The 24,882-nt window shown below is 39.4% G+C and overlaps 1 protein-coding gene across 5 annotated transcripts; it reads right to left on the bottom strand.

Moving 5' to 3' along the window:
- Positions 1 to 312: 312 nt before the first annotated feature.
- ZNF658 (zinc finger protein 658) lies at positions 313 to 20,539 on the bottom strand. 5 transcript variants are annotated; one of them, XM_011971062.1, is made up of 6 exons: positions 20,428 to 20,527; positions 18,207 to 18,332; positions 17,696 to 17,754; positions 12,918 to 13,044; positions 12,541 to 12,636; positions 313 to 3,919 (listed from the first exon to the last, which is right to left on the bottom strand). In XM_011971062.1, exons 3-6 carry the CDS (start codon positions 17,708 to 17,710, stop codon positions 984 to 986), a joined length of 3,174 nt encoding a protein of 1,057 aa, XP_011826452.1. In that variant the 5' UTR covers positions 17,711 to 17,754; positions 18,207 to 18,332; positions 20,428 to 20,527; the 3' UTR covers positions 313 to 983. The 5 variants fall into 5 exon arrangements, with proteins under 5 accessions (XP_011826452.1, XP_011826451.1, XP_011826450.1 ...); XM_011971061.1 differs by having other exon boundaries at positions 20,186 to 20,451; XM_011971060.1 differs by lacking the exon at positions 18,207 to 18,332 and having other exon boundaries at positions 20,428 to 20,539.
- Positions 20,540 to 24,882: the final 4,343 nt, after the last annotated feature.

Raw genomic sequence — 24,882 nt, 5'->3', positions numbered from 1 at the left:
AGTGCAGGTTTGGCTGTTCACGCCCACTAGAACTCACCAGTGAGTTATAATGTTTATATACAGACTCAGAGATGTTCCACATAGCTCAGACTATTCACATTTATTCATATTCTCCACAGAATTCAAATTATTCCATGTTTAACTTCACATTCTACAGTGAGTTTGTCTATAGGCAAATCTTTTCTTATATATGTTCTATAAAATTTTTGATACTACAAAACAGAAGTTTTGGTATGTCAGTTCTAGGTGAATATTTTATCTCCAATTCTAAAACTGACATATTTCCTCAGAAAAAATGACCTAGGAAAAATGTCATTTATTCAAAATATGAAATTTTATTATAATTATTTGATGTTTAATGCAATTCACTTTGTGAAGGCTTCTGTGTTTTTCTTAAATTTTCTGATTTTTAATGAAGACTCCTGATCATCCTGGATGTTGACAAGTTTTCTTCTTCATGTGAAGTCTCTGATGCACAATAAACTGATTAGTTTTTCTAAAACTGATTATACTCATAGGGTTTCATCTCGCTCTAACAGAAAGTTTAGGTTAAACTATGTGCATTTAACTCATAAGTCAAACTTGTAAGAGCTTAACAGACTATAAACTTAATTCTTGCTTTAAAGCAACAAAACCAAAACCCTGGTGCAGACCTGGAAGTGAATTCTGTTTCAGCTTTTCAGACTCTAGCTTCCTTGACCTTGTGCTCTATGGTTTTCAACACACAGGACCCGTGTTTGCTGCAGAAATAACCTCCAATCCATCTCATGCACCAGAAAGACTGTGGGGTATTTTTTTTTTAACAGCCAAGGTTAAGTGTGATATATATCATTAGCACCACATTCCATGGGCAGTCCTACCTGGATGAATGGCATTTTTTGACAAGCTATGAGCCTAATGGAAAAGGAAATGGCTAAGGGAAACAAGTTTCCAGCCTATGTGACATGAGTTTCTGCACTACGTGTAGTAAGGGATGCATTCCTTCAGGACTTCCCAGATCCATTACATGCTAGGGTTTTCTCTCTGGTATGCATTCTGGTGTGATGTACTCTAAGAGCTGCCTTACGGACAAAAGTTTTCCCACATTCATCACATTCATAGGGTTTCTCCCCTGTGTGAATTCTCTGGTGTACTCTCAGAGTTGAATTTTGGGCAAAAGCTTTCCCACATTCATTACATTCATAAGGTTTCTCCCCCGTGTGAATTCTCTGGTGTGCACTAAGGTGTGATTTCTGAGAGAACGTTTTCCCACAATCATTACATTCATAGGATTTCTCCCCTGTGTGAATTCTTTGATGTACTCTGAGGGTTGAATTATGGGCAAATGGCTTCCCACATACATTACATTCATAGGGTTTCTCCCCTGTGTGAACTCTCTGATGGGCACTAACATACGACTTCTCAGAGAAGGTTTTCCCACATTCATTACATTCATAGGGTTTCTCCCCTGAGCGAGTTCTAAGATGTGCTCTGAGATGTGATGTCTTGGAGAAAGTCTTCCCACATTCATTACATTCATAGGGTTTCTCCCCTGTGTGAATTCTGTGATGTGCCCTGAGGGCTGAATTATCAGCAAACGTTTTCCCACATTCATTACACTCATAGGGCTTTTCCCCAGTATGAATTCTCTGATGTGCACAGAGGTGTGTTCTTTGGGAGAAAGTTTTCCCACATTCGTTACATTCATAGGGTTTCTCCCCTGTGTGAATTCTGTGATGCACTATGAGGGCTGCCTTATAGACAAAAGTTTTCCCACATATGTTACATTCATAGGGTTTCTCCCCTGTGTGAATTCTCTCATGTCCACTGAGGTATGATTTCTGGGAGAAAGTTTTTCCACACTTGCTACATTCATAGGGTTTCTCCCCTGTGTGAATCCTCCGATGTGTACTGAGGCGTGTCTTCTGGAAAAAAGTTTTTCCACATTCATTACACTCATAGAGTTTCTCCCCTGTGTGGATGTTCTGATGCGCTCTCAGGGCTGAATTATGGGCAAACGTTTTCTCACATTCATTACATTCATAGGGTTTCTCCCCTGTGTGAATTCTCTGATGTATTTTGAGGGCTGAATTATGGGCAAAAGTTTTCTCACAGTCACTACATTCATAGGGTTTTCTACCTGTGTGAATTCTCTGATGTGCTCTCAGGGCTGAATTGTAGGTGAACGATCTCCCACATTCCTTACATTCATAGGGTTTCTCCCCTGTGTGAATTCTTTGATGTGCCTTGAGAACAGAAATATGGGCAAAAGACCTTCCACATTCATTACATTCATAAGGTTTCTCCCCCGTGTGAATTCTATGATGTGCTCTGAGGGCTGAATTATGGGCAAAAGTTTTCTCACAGTCACTGCATTCGTAGGGCTTCTCGCCGGTGTGAATTCTTTGATGTGCTCTCAGGGCTGAGTTATAGGTAAAAGATTTCCCACAGTCATTACATTCATAGGGTTTCTCCCCTGTATGAACTCTCTGATGTACACTCAGGTGTGTCTTGTGAGAGAAAGTTTTCTCACATTCAACACATTCATAGGGTTTTTCACCTGTGTGAATTCTCTGATGTGCTCTGAGATGTGATGTCTTGGAGAAAGTTTTCCCACATTCAATACATTCATAGGGTTTCTCCCCCATGAGAATTCTCTGATGTCCTTTGAGATGTGATGTCTTCCCATATTCACTGCCATTACAGAGTTTCATCTCTGCATCTGTTTTCTGGTGTCCTGTGAGGGGTAACTTGTAAGATCTCCCACAGCCATTGTTATCATAAGCTTTCTCTTTTGTGTGAATTCTCAGATGTTTACTGAGGTTTGAATTCTGACAGAAAGCTTTCCCACATTCATTACATTCATAAAGTTTGAATCCCACGTAAGTTCCAGGATGCTGAATAGGATGTGAACTTGAACAAAAGGATTTCGTACATTCTTCGTATTGGTAAGGTTTCTCTCCTGAGTGGGGCCTCTGATGCTGAATGAGGTGTCTTTTCTGGTAAAAGGATTTTCTGCATTTCCCATGTTCATCAGAAAGGTAGAATTTATCTTCTGTGTGAATTCTCTGATGTGCTGTAAAGTCTAATTTCTGGTAGAGGGCATTTGTACATTCATTATAGTCACCAAATTTATCTCCAGTTTGTGTTTTCTGATGTACTATATGAGCTGAGCTCTGGCTAAAATTTTCTTCACATTTATTGCTTTCAAGAGCACTCCGTCCTGTAATAGTTCTCTGAGACTGAGTGAGGGGTGACTTCCTACTGAAATTAATCCCCCTTTCATTACACTCATAGTGTGTCATAGCCATGTGAACTTTATTGTATTCAGCAGTGGTGGTTTTGTCACAGGATGTACCATATTCATTAAGATCAGAGCATTTCCCCCTTGTGTCAGTTCTCATGTCGTTAAATAAAGTGGTTTTATCAAAGTTTTTTCTAAATTCATCATCCTTACAGGACTTTTCTACTGTTGGAAAACTCTCAGGTGTAATACAAATTGTCTTATCATGTAAACCTTGTCCAGATCCATCACATTCAAAAGATTCCTCCAAAGTTTGAAATTTCCAATGCTGATCTTTCTTATAAGCTTTCGCATTTTTATCATGTTCATAAGATTTCTGTCCAGGATGAGCTTTCTCATGATTAATATCAAGCTGCAATTTCTCACACACATTCATGTATTCAGCCTTCTTTCTTGAATATTTTCTTTCACTTATAATTAATTCAGAAGCAATTGGCAAATTAATTCTATGTGAGTCACATTTACAGGGTAGTTTTTCTGAAAACTCTGGAGCTATTTCCAGATTAGATGGTTTTTCTAAAACTTTCTCTCGTTCTTTACTTAATGTTTTGTCAGCATCACTGATGAATATTTCTTGCCACAGAGGTTTTTCTTGTTTTTCCCAGATCCCTTTGATGTGATCAACTTTAAAATATCCTAAAATGAGAAAAATTTAAAATATACTATAAATCTTACATTTGTGATGGAGAAGAACTTATACTCATGTCTTGATTTTGATTTTGGTTTTTGAGATAGGGTATTACTCTGTCACACAGGCTGGAGTGCAGTGGCGTGATCATAGCTCACTGCATCCTTGTACTCCTAGGCTCAAGTGATCCTCCCACTTCAGCCTCCCTACCTGGTGGGACAACAGGGGTATGCCACCATGCCCTGTTAATTTTTTTATATTTAGTAGAGACAGGGTCTTGCTATGTTGCCCAGGCTGATCTTAAACTCCTGAGCTCAAGTGATCCTCCTGCCTTGACCTCCCAAAGTGCTGGGATTACAGGCATGAGCCACTGTGCCCAGCCCGTGTTTTGTTATGTATTTTATTAAAGATTATGTTTCCAAAGATTAAATAATTCATGCACACAGACAGATTCTCTCCTCATGCATGCTGTTTATAAAACAGGAATTATTTCCGGGGCCAGTCAAGGTGGAGCAGCCCCTTTCCTCCCACATCTTCCCTCTTACAATTAAAAATCCCTAGACAAAAAACAAAACAAAACAAAAAATTAACAAATATAAACAAAGACTACAAAATGGAAAGAAAGTGAACTTCAGGACTTCAGAAATGACACAGTGGAGAATTCCAAGGCTATTCTGTATCTTTGACTGGGTGCTGAAGAAACCTACAATTCTGCACCGACAGGCACAGACAAAAAGAGCACAAAGAAGAGCCTGCTCCTTCCAGTCAGAGGTCTGAGACAATGGTGGTCTCACAGAACAGGAAACACTTTTGATGTTTTCTCATGCACAGGCCAAACCAAAATGATACACTCCTGTGGTTCCATGGAGTCTGAGGCAGGGAGCTAATTTTCCCCTGCCATAGATACAGAGGATCTGCATGCTCTCGTATGTTTCCCTCCATGAGCCATCAAGAATCCTGAGAAAGTTCCATTCTTGGGATATGCCAGGAGATGGTCACAGCAGCCACTGTGACCAAAATTCTGTCTAGAACCAACTTATTATTTAATTTATGGAACAAATGTCTTGATCTGCAAGGGCAAGAATATAATAAGTTGTTTTAGGGCACTGACAGGAACTCATAGCAGCTATGGGAAGGAAAGAAGAAAAAAAGCAGCACCGAAGAGCAGAGGCAGGAATACACAGTAGGCCCAAAACTCAAGCAGAAGAGATAAGGTAAAGTAGCACTTGTGATAACCATGGCTTGAAACCTGAAGACACAATGCACTCAACAGCTGAATTCACATTCTTCTCAAATGCACATGGAACAATCATCAAAACAGACTACATTCTAGACTGTAAGACAAACTTTCACAAATATATATGAAATAAATTATACGGAGGATGATCTTGAGTCACAGAGAAATTATACCAGAAATCGATTGTAAGTTAAATATTCCTAATTAACTCATGGGTGAAAGAAGAATTCTCGAATGAGGTATTTTGAAGTGAATGAAAACAAAACAACACAAGAATACAGAAATTTGTGGATACAGCTAAGGCAGTACACAGAGATAAATTTAGGGCTTAAATTATTTTGGCCAGGTGTGGTGGCTCACACCTGTAATCCCAGCACTTTGAAAGGCCAAGGCAGGTAGATCACAAGGTCAGGAGTTTGAGACCAGCCTGACCAACCTGGTGAAACCCCGTCTCTAATTAAAAATTAGCCGGGCATGGTGGTGCACAACTGTAATCCCAGCTACCTGGGAGGCTGAGGCAGGAGAATTGCTTGAACTCAGGAGGTGGAGCTTGCAGTAAGCCGAGATCGCGCCACAGCTCTCCAGCCTGGGCGACAGAGCGAGACTCTGTCTCAAAAAAAAAAAAAAATTATATTTGAAAAGAAAGATCTCCAGTCAGATGCTTGTTTTCCCTTTAAGAAACTAGACAAAGAGAGGACATTAAATTGAAAGAAAGTAGAAGGATGAAAAAAAGTCAAACCAAAAGCTTAATTATTTAAAAAGTTTTTTTAATGATAAAAACCATCAGAGAGAAAAAAAGAGAAGACACAAATTATCAATACCAAAGATGCAAGAGAGGACTAACTACTAACAAGACATTCACGAGATCATAAAACAACATTAACAATAACTCTGTCTTAGTTTGGGCTACTACGACAAATTACAATAGATTAAATGGCTTAAAGAATAAACATTTGTTTTTCTCAGTTCAGGAGACTGGAAGTCTGAGATTAGGGTGCCAACATGACTGTGTTCTTGTGAAGACCTCTTCTGGATTACAGACTACTCACTTCTTGTTATAGCCTTACATGGTGAAAAGTGAAGTAGCTAGCTCTGACATCGTTTTGTAAGAGCATTCTAATCTCTCTCTTTTTCTTTTTCTAACTATAAAAGCAAACTACCTTTATTTGGACAATCTAAGTGGAAAGAAGGGGTACGTCAATGTGTACTGTAACCACAGAGAACATATTCTATGTCAAATGTTAAAACATAATGGCCGAATCATCTAAAAGACATTTATTTCTAAAGGAGCTGTCAGTGAAAAGGATATTTATGACAACATAACATATTAACTTAATTCAGTATAATGGAGGATATGTTAATGTGTAATTTACTCAAGTTTTAACTATGTTTGCATATGTAAATAAGGCTTAAGAATGTAATTAAATCTTCCTCTAAATGTGTGTGTGTGTGTGTGTGTGTATGTCTGCGTGTGTGTATGTGCAGTTCCAAATAACTTCCGGACCAAATGGTTTTAACTAGTGAATTCTACCAAACATCCAAGGAAGAAATAATACCAATCCTACACAATGTCTTCTAGAAAATAAAAGATGGAATATTTCCCAAATCATTTTATAAGGCCTGCCTCATCCTCATAGCAAGATTAGGCAAATACTATTCAAGAAAAGAAACCTTCAAACCAGTATCTCCCATAACATAAATGCAAAAATGTCCCAAAAAGTACACAGAAATATATAAACACAGATAATATATCAGTGAAATTTACCTCAAAAATGCCAAATAGTTACTACACTGTAATACTATAAAAACTATAGTTTTTATGCTACATTTTAGGTCAATGTAATCTCCTATCAGTAGTCCGAAGAACTAAAATCACACAATACATCAATGCCAAAAATTTTAACAAAATTCAAAATCCATTTATTAATTTAATAAAAGTAATCTATAAAAAGTCTATAACTAACATTATACTCAAGAGAGACTGAATGTTTTCCCTCTAAGATCAGGAAAAAGACAAGGATGCCCACTACCAGTACCTTTACACAAGATTGCACTGGAAGGACTGACCAGTGCAAAAAGGCAAGAATAAAAACACAAAGATACAGAGTAAATTTACACAGAAAATAATTAAAAATCTAAAAAGCTCCTTGAACTAATAAGTGTTTTTAGCAAGGGCCAATATACAAATCTATGCTTACAAACACACAATGACGAATTGGAATTTTAAATCAGAGAAACAATATTTACCACAGCACCAAAACAAAATTAAAAACAAAAATTTAAAAAGCCTCGTTATCTGTGTTCTAAAAACTAAAAGACACTGATGAAAGAAATCAAAGAAATACTAAATAAATCAGTAGGGATATTTTGTGTATGGACTGGAAGACCGTACATTGTTGTCAATTCTCTTTAACTTGCTCTACAGATTCAACGCCACCCCAGTTTAAATGCCAACACGTTTCCTTTGTAAAGATCATGAACCTCACTTAAAAATGTATACAGAAGATGAAACCTGGAGAAGTACTTGACCTCAAAACTTAATACGCTACAGTAATCAAGTTAATGTTGTACTGGCATAAGGAAAGACATGTAGATGAATGAAAAGGAATAGAAACGACAAAAATAGACCCACAAATACACAGCCATCTGTTTTCTAAGAAAGGTGGAAATGCTGTTCAGTGGAGAAGTAACAAATCTTTTCAAAAAGTCATGCTGGAATAACTGGACTCCCTGTTCCAAAAACATTAAACTTGACACATAACTCATGCTTTATATAGAATTTAACACAAAATGGATTATCAACTCAGTGTAAAAACTGAAGCTGTGAAATTTCTAGAAGAAAATAGGATTCCTAAATCTGTTACTTTAAGTTTCAAAGTTTCTAGACAGAACAACAAAAGCAGGTTCTGTAAAAGAAAATAAGTTGGACTTTATCAAAATTAATATTCAGTTTTAGTGAGCCTCCTCTGAAGTTACACTAGCGGGAGTGAGATGCAGCATCGCTGCCTGCCTCGTGGGGATGGAAGTCCGGTTCCCGACTGATCTGATGCCCTGGGGGTGGAAGAGGAGGCTTCTACTTTTTTTTTTTTCTTTTTGAGACAGAGTCTCGCTCTTGTCCCCCAGGCTGGAGTGCAATGGCACAATCTCGGCTCACTGCAACTTCTGCCTCCCAGGTTCAAGCAATTCTCCTGCCTCAGCCTCCTGAGTAGTTGGGATTACAGGTGCCCGCCACCATGCCTGGTTAATTTCTATACTTTTAGTAGAGACGGGGTTTCGCAATGTTGGTCAGGCTGGTCTCGAACTCCTGACCTTAGATGATCCGCCTGCCTCGGCCTCCCAAAGTGCTGGGATTACAGGCGTGAGTCACCGCACCTGGCCGAGGCTTCTACATTAACCCTGGGCATGGGTGAAAGATCAAGGGCCCCCCGAAGACTCTAATGACACTGTAACCACCTTGTATTTTGTCAGGTGCCAAGACTCCTAGTGCATTTGCATTCTTCTTTCCACCCTTCAGTAGTGAGATCTCGGCTCACCATCATCTCCACTTCCCAGGTACGAGCAATTTTCATGCCTCAGCCTCCCAAATAGCTGGGATTACAGGCGCAAGCCACCATGAGCGGCTAATTTTTTTGTATTTTTGGTGGAGACAGGGTTTTGCCATGTTGGCTAGGCTGGTCTCAAACTCCTGGCCTCAAGTGATCTGCCTGCCTTTGCCTCCCAAAGTTCTGAGCTTACAAGTGTGAGCCACTGTGCCTGGCTAGATATTGCATTTTTTACAAACTGAAGGTTTGTGGCAACCCTGAGTTGGGCAAGTCTGTTGGCGCCATTTTTCCAACAGCCAGTGCTCACTTTGTGTCTGACTCAGCAGTTTTTAGCAAATATTTTAAATAAGGCATGCATACTGTTTTTTAGACACGTTATTGCACATCTACAAGACTAAAGTATAGTGTAAACATAACTTTCGTAAGCCCTAGGAAAACAAAAATTGTAACTTGCTTTATTGTGAAATCTGCTTCATTGTAGTGGTCTGGAATGGAAACTGCAGTATCTCTGAGGCATGCCTATATCATACATACATATATTCAGCTGCACTTAGTGGGTAGAAAGAAATACATTTACTCCATCCTTCCCCTGGTAATGCAGTCTGTATTTTATTAAATCCTTCCCTAAGAAGAGTCATTAACCTATTCTCTATGATCTTCTAGAATATTTCTACTTTTGCTTTGATAATTAGGTCTTAAGCCAACTGAATTTGACTTTTTTGTTTTGATCTATATGGATACCTCAAGATCCTTTCCCCATTGTTCTCCAGTGTCATCTAAGACCACTGTCTATCAAGCGCATGTTTTTTCTTGAACTTTCTACTACTTTCACTAATTTACTAAACCATCCCACCCCCCAACTCCGTGCTACTTAGCTACACAGAGTTTTACATAAAGCCTCAATATCTGGTAGAGCGGCAAATCCTCCTGTATCACTGTCTTTATGAATGGGATTGTGTTTGGTATAGCATTACATCTTTACAAATGTATCCCCCCTTGAATTTATTATATAGGTGTTTCCTCTGTTTTATCTTTAATAGGGTTAGCTAAAGTTTAATTCATTTTATTTTTATTGTAAGAAATATTCCATTTCTGTTTTCCATTTATTTCTAATTTTTTTTTTCTTTTTTGAGTCGGAGTCTCGCTCTGTCTCACAGGTTGGAGTGCAGTGGCGTGATCTTGGCTCACTGCACGCTCTCCCTCCCGGGTTCACGCCATTCTCCTGCCTCAACCTCCCGGGTAGCTGGGACTGCAAGCGCCCGCCACCACGCCCGGCTAATTTTTTGTATTTTTAGTAGAGATGGGGTTTCATCGTGTTAGACAATTAATTTCTAATTTTACTTTTAAATTCTGCTTTCATTACTGTATTTTTGATGCTGTTCTTGCTTAATTTATTAATGAGACTATGACCTTCCTTCTGTCCACTACTTTAGCTATATCTAATGGTTTCTAACTTGCAGCTACAATTATTTCATTACAGAAATCAAATCCAAAATTGCATTACACTCTTTTGCATATTGTTTAAAAGAGATACTTTAAATTTTTTTCAAGTGGATTTTTTTCATTTTATTATTAATGTCTAGATGTAGCAAACTAGGTTCAGAGAATGCTGTTTGTGTTTATTCTAATTTGTTGGATTTATTGAGGTTTTCTCTTTAGACTAATAGTATACTCTATTTTATCATTATTCCATTAAAACATTAAAGTTTTGTTTTTTGCATTAGCATACATATACGCAAATGTATGGTTCACTTTAATACAAATGTAATTTATACCTTCTCTAGGCATAGTTACTTGTTGTCCATTGTACCTACTGTTTAATCAGATAAGACATATTATGATGTCCTAATTCTAATGAGTTTTAAGTTCTTAGAACTCCATTATTTTATGTTTTGGAAACATTGATATTATATTATCTGATGCAGTCATTCAAATCCTTAAAGGTTTTCATTTCCCTGTGCTCTTGAACGAGAGCTCTTCCTACTTTAATGAATTTATTGCCTGAATTCAAATCTGAATGATACAGAACATGAAACCTACATTATTTTATCTTTATTGACTCAACAACTTTACCAATGTTTTATAATGATCTTTCTATGTTACTTATTTAGGGATATCCTTTTTAGACAATCCATGTGATCCAATAATTTACATTTAGTGACTTGGCAACATGCTTGATCTAAATGATGTCCGTCTTTATGTGATGCTATTTGTTGGTATGACTTCAAACAGAAACCTTAATTGTGCTTCACTTCTAGTAATTGAGATGATTTTATTTTTCTGTTCTAAAAATGACACTGAAAACTATAGTTTTTTAAGATTCCTGGAATCATTTATTAGTACAAAAGCTAACAGGCATATAAAAAGATGCCTGATATCATTAGTGAGCAGGGAAATTGTTAGAGACCTATTTGTGCCCTTCCCAAATTCTTATCTTGAAGCCCTAACCCCCAGTGTAACTGTATTTGCAGACAAGGCCTTCAGGGAGGCAGCAAGGGTAAAAATGAGGTCAGAAGGAAGGATCCTAATCCAGTAGCACTGATATCTTTATAAGAGGAAGAAACACCAGAGTATTCTCGCTCTCCCACTGCATGTGCACAGAGGAAAGGCCACATGAAAATACAGCAAGAAAGTGGCTGTCTTCAAGCCAGGAAGAGACGCGTCACCAGAAACCAACTTATTAGCACTTTCATCTTGGACTTCCAGCCTCCAGAATCACGAGAATTTCTGTTGTTTAAGCTACCCAGCCTATGGTATTTTATTATGATAGCCCTAGCTGACTAATACAGAAATGTACATCAAAACCACAGTGAGATATCACTTCGCATCCACTGGGGTGGCTCAAATCAAAAAGTCAAATAATAAGTATTGGTGAGGATGTGGAGAAATCAGAACCCCCACATGCTGTTGTTAGGGACAGAAAAAGGTGCATTTAGAAAAACAGTCTGGTGGTTCCTGAAACAGATAAAGACACGGATACCAAATGACCCAGCAGTTTCACTCCTAGGAATACACACGAGAGAAATAAAAACAATTGTCCATGCAGAAACTTGTAAATAAATGTTTATATTAGCATTATTTGTAGGTGGAATCCCAAATACCTACTGACTGATGAATGGACAGACAGGTGGTATCTCCATACAATGGCACATTATTTGGCCATAAAAGGAATGAAACATGCATTCTGTAACAGCACTCGTAAACATTATGCTAGGCAAGATAAACCAATCGCAAAAGACCACAGATTATATATGATTCCATTTATATAAAATGTCCCAAATAGGCAGATCTATAGAGACAGAAGTAGACTGGTGGTTACCTAGGGCTGCAGAGGGCAGGGGGGACAGGAGAGTGGTAACTAAAGGGTACAGGTTTCTTTGAGGTGATGAAAATTAACTGTGGTGATGTTCACAGATACAGTCATCCCCTGGGGAGTTGGTTCCAGGATTCTCTTGAATACCAAAATCCATAAATGCCCAAGTCCTTGATACAAAATAGCATAGCATTTGCATATAACCTATGCACATCCTCTTGTATACTTTAAATCATCACCATATTAATTATGCTACCTAATATAATGTAAATAGTTGTTATATTGTATTGTTCAGGGAACCCGGGAACCCTGACAGGGAAAAAATGTCTATACATGTTAAATGAAAGCGCAATATTTCTTCCCTGAATAGTTTTGATCTGTGGTTGCTTGAAGTCACTGACCCGTACACTTTAAAGGAGTGAATTGTAGGAATGTGAATTATATCTCACTAAAGCTGTTAAAAAAGAACTTTCAAAGGTGCTCTCCCTCTAACGTCTAACTACCCCCAGGGGGCTCCTTCTGCTAAGGCCCACTCACCTTGGTGCTTCTGGTTCAGGAATTCATCTTCTAAGGACCATGGCTCTTCTCCTTGCTCCAACCTGGAGATCACCTTGGGTTTAGTAATGCAATATCCTATAAACAAAATAATTGAGGGTATACATGGACCAGATTCACGGGCTTTTGGGTTACCAGAAGGGGAAAAAAGATATGGCAGCAAAGCATTAACGGGGTGTTCATTTGAAGTTTTTAATGGGAAAGGAATGACATGTTGCTTTTGTTTCTGTAAAGGTTTCAACTACTTCAGATCTTTTAATCCAAAGCCCTTTAATCTCTATAAAGGGTCCATGTGTTTTGATACTTTTTAAAAAGGGAACATGTATTCTCAAGACAGCCCCATGGTAAGCTGTGCTCACCCACTGAGATGAGGTGGCTGTAGTTCTCCAGCATCACGTCTCTGTACAGGGTCCTCTCAACAGGGCCCAGGTGCTGCCACTCCTCCTGAGTGAATTCCACAGTCACGTCCTGGAATGACACTGATGCCTGTAACAACATTTATCACAACAAATGTAACAACGGTTTGTTCAAGGGTTCAGAATTAGGTGACATGGAAAGTATCTTTGACAGCTACTACTTTGAGGCTCTAAAATGAATGGTTATAAAGGCTTATTTTAGACCCAATATTGTCTTAACATATGTTACTCAATTAAAACATTTTTTAACTTGCCATAATTTATCTATATATATTTATGAATTCTAGATATTTTTAAGACAAAAAAATTCAGCGTAAAACAACTTCCTTCCAACCACCTCCTTCCTTCTTCCACATCTCCGCAGATCATCTGGGGTAGTCTTTAGGACATTCACACCCTCCCTGGCCATCATCACTGTCGATTCTGGGGGCTAAGGAACAGATACATGTGAAGTCTGGAGATACCCTGACCAAACTTACGTACAAATAAATGTACACAAATATACAAGGCTAGAGCACGTGAAGAGCAGAGAACAGCTACAATAGTTGTAACCAAAGAGACCAGCATAAGAGAACACTTCCTACACTGAGGTCACAGCAATGGATTTAAGAATAGGGATATAACCACAGAAGAGAAGCAACACCCATTTAATAACTACTTTCTTGTACGGCTATTCAATCTAGCTGTATGAGCAGTTCCTTTTTGAAAAATTTTGTTTTTAATTGACAGAAAGACAAATATTTCAAATTATATCTCACTTACATGTGGAATCTAAAAAGTTCAAACTCATAGACGTAGACAGTAGAATGGTGGTTACCACAGGCTGGGGGTGAGGGGTGAGGAATGAGGAGGCATTGGTCAAAGGGTACAGAGTTTCAGTTACATAAGAGCAATAGTTGTTCCTCTTATGGAAAATAATAATGTAATGTATATTTCAAAATGAGCAGCTGCTTGGTGGTGCCAAAACTGGTATTTGGGAAAGAAGGAAAATGTGTTAGAAGGTTCAGTGAGAGTTCTGTTCATGGTGATACGTAGCTAGAACTGTTCCTTCAACCAGGACACACATGATTTTAGAGCACAGAAGGTAAGATGGGGATGAAGACAAGCATTTAGGAGTCACTAGCAATTTAGGTGGTGAGTGAGGCTGGCAGAGACAGACAGACAGCTCCTTGAACACACAGGGATTGAAGAAAGAAAAGAACAAAAACAACATCTGAGGAACCACAAAGCAGAAAAAGCATAGGCCACAAAGCCAGAGATGTTTTCTGAAAAATAATAATAGAATCAGGAGGGGACAGAGTCTTAGAAACTGAGAAAAGAGAAAGTTTTCACAACAAAAAGACTTCAAATTCAAATTAGCAAGTGATGACAGTGAAGATACTGAAGATCCAAGAAAATTCCTTCTTCCATAAAAGCAATGAGAAACTGGCAAAAACTGCAGAATCAACTTTTTCAGAACTCTAGAAGCTACCAAAGGCTTACAGCAATCTGCAGACCATTGGTATGAGAAAAACAGCTACATCACAGTAAGAACAATGATCTTGTGTCATTTCAACCTGCCCTATTTCCATCCCTCTCACTCCAACTTAGCACTGGCTTTGAGAAACGTCTGAAACAACAGGAGAATCCAGCGGCCTGGTGTCCACTGGATGAGGCCGACTGGGTCACAGGTTGGCCAAAGTCTCATTCCCAGAAAACCCTCATTACCTGACCTAATCTGTGGTTCCCGGGAAGAACTGACTTGCAAGGCTGATTGTCTGAATTAAGTCAGAGTTCCCCAGTGTGAAAAGCCTTATCCTTGAAGGCATTTGCCAAAAACATTTAAAGGCAATTGTTTAACTTAGCAGCTACCTGAGGCAGTGGATAACACCTGACATAAATAACAGCCTAATTGAAAAGTTTTTTAGAAAGGAAAAACTGGGGAATGGGATGTTCATAAAGCTTTTGAAAAGCTCCTACAGATTCTAGAGACTCTAGGTCACCTACATGCATAGAGCTGAGGATATGCCCAGGGCTGTGATTATGCTCTGGAAAGACGTGAGAAGGCCCTAAACTGTCACCCTGGGTGACCCTGAGGTTTGGGGTAAACAGGAAGTGAAGGTTAACATGGAGTTATAAATTGCCTGGATGACTGTTGAAGGAATGCCCCAGCACTCATGAGGCTCTTTGGCAAAGACTGAGAGCCTTACTTAAGGTTTCAGGCATTTAAGAAAATTTCTGCAGACTTTTGCGGCCACGCATGACGATAAACACAGGCTCTACTGAATCAATTAAAAAGTCACTGGACAAATTTCAACAACGACCCCTGCAAATTGAGAATGTTTTCTAGAGTTGCCACCTTATTTTATTTAAAATGTATAGTTTTCAACAAAAAAATGCAACACAAGAAAAGAAACAACCAAGTAAGACCCACATGCAGGAAAAAAGTATAATCAACAGAAACTGCTCATGAGGAAGCAGGCACTGGACTTAAATAGATGACGACTTTAAATCAACTATTTGACAATGGTCAAAGACTTAGAGGAAATGATATGTAAGGACCAAAGGAAAGTATTAGAATAATATCTCACCAGATAAAGGATATAAATAGACAGAAACTATAAAAAGGGACCAAATAGAAACTTTAAAGTTGAAAAGTACAAAACTAAAACAAACATTTTTACCAAAAAAAACCTGTTCAACAGCAGGTCTGAACAGGTAGAAGAATCAACCAACTGGACAACATGCCCACTGAGATTATGCAGTGAGAAACAGAAAGAAAAATAACAAGAAATGAACTGTTGGACAGCACCAACATATGCCAAATAGACTAACAGAATAGAGACAGAAAGGGTCTAAAACAATATCGGAAGTAATAATGGCCAAGAAACCCCCAAATCTGATGAAAATGATAAATCTACACATGCAAAACGCTTCACAAATTTTAAGTAGGATAAACTTGGAGAATGAAATCCACACTGGCTGGGGGTGGTGTCTCAGCCTATAATCCCAGCACTTTGGGAGGCTGAGGCAGGCAGATCACTTGAGGCCAAGAGTTCGAGACCAGCCTGGCCAACATGGCAAAACCCCATCTCTATGAAAAATATAAAAATTAGCCAGGCATGGTGGTGAATGCCTGTAATCCCAGCTACTCGGGAGGCTGAGGCACAAGAATTGCTTGAACCAGAGGTTACAGTGAGCTGAGATCATGCCACTGCACTCCAGCCTGGGTGATACAGCAAAAGACTGTCTCAAAAAAAAAAAAAAAAGAAAAAAAGAGATCCACACCTGGACATGAGAATCTGAATGTTAAAAAGACAAAGAGAGAATCGGGAAAGCCACAACAGAGAAACAAGTCATCATATTACAGGCTGATTTCTAATGAGAAACTATGGAGGACAGAGGGCAATGGGATGACATATTCAAAGTGCTAAAACAAAGACTGTCAACCAGTAACCTCCATATCCAGAAAAAATGGAGAAACTGTAATTTTCTCAGGTAAACAAAACCTGAGAGAATTTATCACAGGCAAGACTGCCTAAAAGAAATTATAAAGGGAGTGGTTCAGCAAAACTATGGAGACAGAAGAGTAGGTTAGTGGTTGTTTGGGGCTCAGAGGGAATGAACTGGTAGTTACAGTGTCCACAGCTTCTTTCTAAGGCAATAAAAATGTTCTAAAATTGACTGCAGTGATATTAGCATATTATCTGAGAATATACTAAAAAAAAAAAAATCACTGAATTCTACACTTTAAATGGGTACATGGTAATATATGTGAACTGAGTCTCAAAAAGCAGTTTTAAAAAAAGAAAAAAACAAGGGAAGACAAAATCATTTGGAGACAACAGAGAAGACTAAAGAGCCAAGGACAGAAACTGAGGCTGAGCCAAGTGAAAGGACAAGGAAGGTGGCTCTATGAAGACATCAGCCGGGGAAGGACCGGCGAGGGGCAGGTATCACTAACAGAAACGTTCCAGGACAGAGGGACACATTGAGGCAAATGCTGCAGAAAAGCCAAGCAAGGAAAGGAAAAGACCACACCACTGGATTTGATTATACTCTGGGTAGGAACACTGGAGAGCCCAGGCAAGTGGCAAGAAAAACCAAGGCATCCCATGGAGAGCCGACGTTAAATGCTAAGTGGGGAAATACCTGAAAGAGAACAGAATTTCGGACCATCTGCTGAGCAACCTATCACGGGTATTCAAAATATGTATGGAGAGTGATTTTAAAGACATTCAGTGGATTCATCAGAAAAATGTTAAATTCAACCCTTTCATTGGAGTTTTTGAAAAACAGTACTGAACGTGTTCAAATTTAGCATTACAGTTTCTACTTCTATTGAAGAAGTAATATTCTGTTATTTGGCAATTTATTAACTAAGTCACCTACTTGAAGAACAATAAATACATTTCGTTATCTTTATGTTTATATTCCATGATAAATTGGTTTGCTTTATCTTTCTCATCAATGTAAACCTTTAAGTATTGTCTGTCTGACACTCCATCATGGCTGTCAATAACCTCAGAAATAAATCTGAAGCTTAATTTGGTAAATTTGTAATATCGAAGGATCTGCATCTATCCACATGCCACTTTGCTCAGCTATTAATCCGCATTTCTACATCTTCTAGGAATGTGTCTGATCCATTTCTGCTTCTACTTTTCCATGTTAATGTAAAGACACATAAACCCTTACAAAACCTATTGTAAAATAAACTGGTTTTTAAAAACCGAACTCACCTGAGAGATGTTCATTTTCTGCTGCTCCTGGAAGAGTGGAGAGAACTGTGGAGGTTCAGCTGGGAAGGAGGAAAGAGCAATGGGGTCATGAAAGACCTGGTCTGCCTCACAATTCCTACAGAGATGGTCCCTGACATGAGATGGTTCAACGTGATAATGGTTTTCCTGTGACATAATCCCACTGTAATCAAGGAGCATGTAGTCCTATTCATGTGTCTAAAAAAAGTATCATCACACTCAGCTGGAAAAAAGGATTCCCAATGCAGAATGTCCCTTCCACTCTTGAAAAGGGACAGGAGGGACCACTCAAAGACAGCCACACCTGAATACGTGCATCTCTGATAGGATTACGTGCGCTTAAACTTGCATTTTCACTGAGTAAAGTAATACTGTTTTTTGTTGATTTACTAATAATTATGTTGATTTATTAACAATTATGTTCCCTTTTGAGTAAGAAAAAAGTAAACAAAGGATGAAGCAAGTTCAGGTATACAGAGATGAAGCTGTTTACCTTCATTAAAGCTAATGTCAAAGAACTACTCAGCTGGGCGTGGTAATCTCAGCAATTTGGGAGGTGAACTGCTGGAGGCCAAGAGTTCCAGACCAGCCTGGTCAACGTGGCGAAATCCTGTCTCTACTAAAAATAGAAAAAAATAAAAAATAAATACATTTAAAAATAAGTTTAAAAAAAAAGAACTACTCAGACTGACTTATTAATCAAGTTCTTACTGTCTCTACGCCCAAAATTAGCACTTCCACGGAAAAAATTAAGATGGGATGTTTTACACAAGGAATTTCAGGCCCAATATTTTTGGGTTTCCAATATAGGAAATTCTTCCTCTACTACCAGGAAAGAGGGAACATCAGTATTACTCTAAATGCCACATGTGATGATGAACACAGTGTGAGAGGGACTCAGAATGTGGAAGAAGTGAAGAGGAAAATAGGCTGCTGTTTGGCATCTGGACAGCTGATTACGTCTTCCCTGGATAGCATGACCTAATCAGCCCTCCAGTAAAGTGTCTTTTTCCACTCAGCTTGACAGTCACTCATCCCTCTCAACCCCAGGGAATTGCCTTCTGCAAGTTAGTCCACAGCAAAGTCACACGGTCTGTGATGGCTTCTGGATGTGGCAACATCACTAAATCTGATGCATACATTATATAGGGAATCAAGAACTGCCTCTGGGGAAGCAATCAGGACTTCCTCCTTTCTAGAATCTTCTGCCTCTTCTTTGACACTCTAAAAGAAGTCTCCATCATGTAGGCTGTTCTTCTATGGCAGTAGTCCCTAGGACTCCCTCTTTACTGCCTCACACAAGCTGCTTTGCTCCAGAGGAGCTGGGACTTGGGCCTGAGAAACAAACTCAATTGAAACCTTCACCTAATACCTTAAACCTGACTCTTGAGATTCACTCGAAATGTGCTATCCAGCACTGCAGCCATCAGCCACACAGAACCACTGAACACCTGAAGTTTGGCCAGTGCCACAAGTCGAATATTTAGGATGCAATGAGTTAAGTAAAATAAAGCGATAAAACTGACTTTGCCTGCCTCTTCTCTTCCCTGTAGCTACTGAAAAATTCTAAGCTCTTCTTTTTTTCTCTTTTGAGACAGTCTCGCTCTGTCACCCAGGCCAGAGTGCAGTGGCTCAATCTCGGCTCACTGCAGCCTCCGCCTCGGGTTCAAGCGGTTCTCGTGCCTCAGCCTCTCGAGTAGCTGGGATTACAGGAGTGCACCATCACGTCCAGCGAATTTTTGTCTTTTTGTAGAGACGGGTTTTTGCCATGATGGCCAGGCTGGTCTCGATCTCCTGGCATCAACTGATCCACCCGCCTAGGCCTCCCAAAGTGCTGGGATTACAGGCATGAGCCACTGCGCCTAATCAAAAATTATGAATTGTATTTGTGGTTTGCCTTATCTTTCTACTGGACAGTACAGCACCAGAGTATCAATCTGTGCCTTTGAGAAGACAGCAGGAACAGTACAAGAGGATTCAGGAGCCTCAGCCTGAATCAGAGGTTCTGTAGAGACCCAACAAATCGCAGGATGTATTTACCACTTGGTGAGATTCTGTCCACATTCACTTCACAATCATCTACACAGATCTGGTGACAGGCCGCTCTGCATAAGCGCTCTGAAGGCTTTAGGCAGATACTGGAAAGTCTGGGTTTCAGGCAGACAGCATGTTAGAAAGAGCAGGACAGGGAGTCACATCTCTCGGCGTTTGCATCTCACCTCTCTCACCTACTAGTGTGTGCTCTGGGGTACCCATCCCCATGAACTTTCGTCCATTTTTTAAAAACGGCACGTTTATACCAAGGAGGGTCGCTGGGAGGGTTAGGTGAAATACCAAACGATGAGAGTAAGTGTCTCATAATTGTGAGAGCAGCTTACATTTCACACAGTGACTATTACGGACACTTGACAAAATGCTTTACAGGTGACAACTTATTTAATTCTCAGACTAAGAACACGAGTTACTAGTAACCTCCTCCTGTTCGCCGTCAACCTTATCCACGCACATTGCCCGTCCCGCGCCAGCAACCCCGCGGGGCCCGGCAGCCCTACACCTGCGGACAGGACTCAGCCCGGGCCCGTGCACCGGGCCGCGGAGGAGAGGGGAGGGCCATCCTGGGGACTCCTGAGACTGCCTGCTGCAGCCCCCCGCACACAAGCCCGCCCGTCCCCAGGCTCCTGGGCCGCGCGGAGCCCTGTCACCGACGCTCTCACCCCAGGTGCGCAGCCTCGGCTCCCGCGCAGACCTACAGACTCGGACACCTTGTCCCTTTCAGGCCCCGGAGGTCGGACGGCGGGAGGTGGCGCTGGGTTTACACATGCGCAGAGCGAGCGCCGAAGCCCCATTCCCGAAGGGCTACGCGGCAGGCGCGTGACGTTGAAAACTACACTTCCCGTAAGCCCCTGCGTTCGAAGGAAGTACACTATAATTTTTTCTGCTTCTTTGACCGGCTGGGAGGGACCTTCGGAGCCCAGAGTTTTCCCAAATTCCCGGAGGTTGTCAGCATGACCACAAACTGCGAAGCGTGGTTCTTGGTACGATCCTGGTTGGAGAAAAAGCACCTGAAACAGACATTAACAACTGGGGAAACATGACTATCGACAGGACATTAGAAATATTAAAGAAAATTACCATTACTTTGAGAATAATGGCCAGACAATGTAGGACATTGTTCTTATGTTTAAAAGATATGGACGGAAACATTTACAATTGTATGCTTGTAGTTTAATTGAAATACTTTTAAAATAATTTCTCAAAACAATGAGAGAAAGCAGATAGAGAAATAAGTGAAGAATTGTTAAATCTGTATCATACGTGCATATGCTGCTCATTTTACTATTTTCTACTATTCTGAGAGTCTGTTTTTGTCTGTTTTTTTCTCCACAGTTCTGAGTTCTGAGTTTTGCCAAATGCATAATGTCTTTTAGTGGGATTTCCACCAATGCAATGATGTAATATCCACCATCACAGTATCATAAAAAGTAGTTTCACTGCCTGATATGGTTTGGATTTGTGTCCCCGCCCAAATCTCATGTCAAATTAAAGGAGGGGCCTGATGGGAGGCGACTGGATCATGGAGCAGACTTCCCCCTTGCTGTTCTCGTGATAGTGGATTCTCACAAGATCTGATGGTTTAGAAGTGTATGGCACTTCTCCCTTCACTCTCTTGCTCTGCCATGGTAAAGCTGTGATTGCTTCCCCTTCACTTTCTGGCATGATTGTAAGTTTCCCGAGGCCTCCCAGTCATGCTTCCTGGTAAGCCTGCAGAACTGTGAGACAATTAAACCTCTTTTCGTCATAAATAACCCTATCTCAGGTAGCTCTTTATAGCAGTATGAGAATAGACTAATACAGAAAATTGGAACCAGGAGTGGGGTACTACTATGAAGATATCTGAAAATGTGGAAGCAACTTTGGAGCATAGCTTTTTTTATTTCTCATTGTGCCAGCAACATTTGTAGAAAAGGCTATCTTTTCTCCACTGTCTTGCCTTTGTTCTTTTGTCAAAGATCAGTTGCTGATACTTGTGTGGGTCTTTTTCTGGGTTCTCTATTTTGTTCCATTGATCTATTAATACTTGTCAGTTATTTCACCAATATGACACTGCCTTGATCACGGTAGCTTTATACTGATTTTTGAAGCCAGGAGGCATTAGTCTTCTGACTTTGCTTTTCTTCAATATTGAGTTGACTATCTGGGTCTTTTGCATTTCCGTATAAACTTTAGAATCAGTTTGTTGATGTCAACAAAATAACTTGATTGAGATTGCGTTGAATCTATTGATCAAGTTGGTAGGAACTAACATCTTAACAATATTGAATTTTCCTATCCATTAACATGGAATATCTCTCCATTTATTTAGTTATTTATTTCTTTCATCTGAGTTTTGTACTTTTCCTCATATAGATCTTGCATGTATATTGTTAGATTTATACCTAAGTATTTCATTGTCTTAATGATAATATAAATTGTGTGTTTTAAATTTCAAATTCCAATTTTCATTGTTGGCTTATAGGAATGTAATTGATTTTTGTATAATAAGCTTGTATGCTGCAATCTTGCTAATAATCACTTAGTTCCAGATGTTTTTCTGTCAACTCTGGGGTTTCCTACAGGGACGATCATATCATCTGCAAACAAAGATAGTTTTATTTCTTCCTTCCCTATTTGTAGGCTTTTTCCTTCATTTTCATGTTTTGTTCCATTAGCTAGGACTTTCAGTATGACGTTGAATAGGTGTGGTGAGAGAGGAAATCCTTCCCTTGATTACTATCTTAGGGGCATTTTCTTTCTGAGCATTTAACTATGATGTCAGCTATGGGTTTTCTGTAAATGTTCTTTATCAAGTTGAGGAGCTTCCCTCCATTCCTTGTTTGCTGAGAGTTTTTATCATAAATGGGGAGTGGATTTTGTCAAATGCATTTTCTGCATTCATTGATATGATTATTTTTCTTTAACCGGTTGACAAGATGGATTGGATTAATTTATTTTCTTTTTTTTTTTTTTTTGAGATGGAGTCTCACTCTGTTGCCCAGGCTGGAGTACAATGGCACGGTCTTGGCTCACTGCAATCTCTGCCTTCCAGGTTCAAGCGATTCTCCTGCCTCAGCCTCCTGAGTAGCTGGGATTACAGGTATGCACCACCATGCCCAGATAATTTTTGTATTTTAAGTAGAGAGGCAGTTTCTCAGTGTCGGTCAGGCTGGTCTCAAACTCCTGATCTCATGATCTGCCTGCCTCGGCATCCCAAAATCTTGGGATTACAGGTGTGATTTTCGGTGTTGAAACAGCTGTGCATACATATGTGGAATTAATCCAAATTATGATATATAATTCCTTTTAAATATTGTTGAATTCTATTTGCTAATATTTTGTTGAGTGATTTTGCTTCCATATTCATAAGAAACATTGGTCTATAGTTTTCTTATCTTTTAATGTCTTTGTCTGGTTTTAATCTTAGGCCACTGCTGCCTTATAGAATTAGTTAGAAAGTATCCCCTCTATTTTACTGAGAAGATTGTAGATAATTTCTGTTGTAATGTTTGGCAGAATTCACCAGTGAAACTATATTGGCTTGGAGCTTTTTATAAAAAGGTTATTAATTATGAATTCCATTTCTTTAATAGATATAGGCCTACTCAAGTAGTCTATTTCTTATTTGTGTGAGTTTTGGTATATTGTGTCTTCTAAGGAATTGGTCCATTTCATCTATGTTATAGAATTTGTGGACACAGAGTTGTTCATTGGATATGAAATTCTAAGTTGGTGAATTTTTTTCTGTCAACACTGAATATTTCACTCCACTGTCACTCACGTGGTTTCTGAAGAGAAGTCTGATGTGGTTGTTACCCTGTTTCTCAACATGTAACATTCCCTCCCCCCACCCACCTCCTTTCAAGAATTTCTTTGTTTTTGATTTTCTACAGTTTGAATATGATGTGTTTAGGTATATGTTATCTGATATGTATCCTGATAAGTGTTCTCTTAGTTTCCTGGTCTATAGTTTGGTGCCCATTATTTATTTTGAAAATTTTCAGCCATTATTACTTCAACTATTTCTTATGTTCATTTTTCCTCTCTTTTTGGTATGCCTATTATACATATGTTACGTTTATAATTATCTCACGTTCTCGGATATTCTGTTCCATTTTTTAAAAATCTTTTGTCTCTTTGCATTTAATGTTTGGAAGTGTATACTGACATACCTTTGAGCTCACGGAGTGTTTCTCAGTTATAGGCAATCTATTGATGAGCACATGAAAGCAGTCTTCGGTTTTGTTTCATCGTTTTTGAATTGTAACATTTACTTTTGATTCTTTCTTAGAGTTTTCATCTCCCTGTTTACATTATCCATCAGTTCTTGCATGGTGTTTGCTCTTTCCATTATAGCCCTTAGCATATTAATCAGTCATTTTAAATTTCAAGTCTGGTAATTCCAAAATCTCTGCCAATTCTGAGTTCAGTTCTGATGCTTCTTTGTTTCTTCAGATTGTGTTATTTTGCCTTTTAATGCACTGCAAATTTTATTGGAAGCCGAATACGATGTATCAGATAAAAGGAACTGCAGTAGACAGGTCTTTAATGTAAAGTTTAATGTTTATCTGGCTAAGAGTTAAACTGTATTTCCTGTTTGCTATAGCTGTAATGTCAAAAGCAAAAATTTCCTCCAGTGTCCTTGTTTCTGTCTCCCGTCTTATCTTTGGGTGTTCATAGACTCCAGAAATAGGGTCTGAGCCGTCAGTTCTTTTAACTGTAATTCCAAGCTATCATGCAGGAGCACTATTGATGCAGTGGTAATGAGTGGGAGGAGGGCAAGCCTTCCATAATCCTCTGATTAGATCCCAGTCTTTTAGTGAACCGAAGTTATGTATTTCTTTTCCTCCATGTTAAAGTCTGAAGGGGGCTGGTATGGCCTTCCCCAGGCCACTGAGGCTTGCATAAAAACCCATTAGGCTGGGTTCTGGTCGAGTAGTTCCCCTGAGTGTGGGCCTTGTTAAGGGGAGCAGAGAGCTCTGAGCACGTCTCCAAAATGGTTACTTTTCCCCTCCACCCTGATAAAAATCATCAAAGGAATTTTCTCTGATCTCCATACTGAGAACCCGGTAGGGATCTTGCAAGTAAAACTCTGTGAAGTGTGGAGGCTGCCTCCAAGATCAGGTTTCTTCTGA

The sequence above is a fragment of the Mandrillus leucophaeus genome, unplaced genomic scaffold (assembly GCF_000951045.1).
Source record: "Mandrillus leucophaeus isolate KB7577 unplaced genomic scaffold, Mleu.le_1.0 Scaffold984, whole genome shotgun sequence".
Classification (NCBI taxonomy): Eukaryota; Metazoa; Chordata; class Mammalia; order Primates; family Cercopithecidae; genus Mandrillus; species Mandrillus leucophaeus.
The sequence above is the reverse complement of the archived record's forward strand: the minus strand, read 5'-3'. Positions and strand labels throughout refer to the sequence as shown.

Excerpts from the sequence above, each read along its gene's own strand:
- ZNF658 (XM_011971059.1), bottom strand. The coding sequence starts at position 17,893 with ATGCTCCTTGATTACAGTGGGATTATGTCACAGGAAAACCATTATCAC. Across the intron at positions 12,637-12,917 it reads CAGCCACCTCATCTCAGTGG|GATATTGCATTACTAAACCC; the intron begins GTGAGCACAGCT and ends TTTTGTTTATAG. Across the intron at positions 3,920-12,540 it reads CCTGAACCAGAAGCACCAAG|GATATTTTAAAGTTGATCAC; the intron begins GTGAGTGGGCCT and ends TTCTCATTTTAG.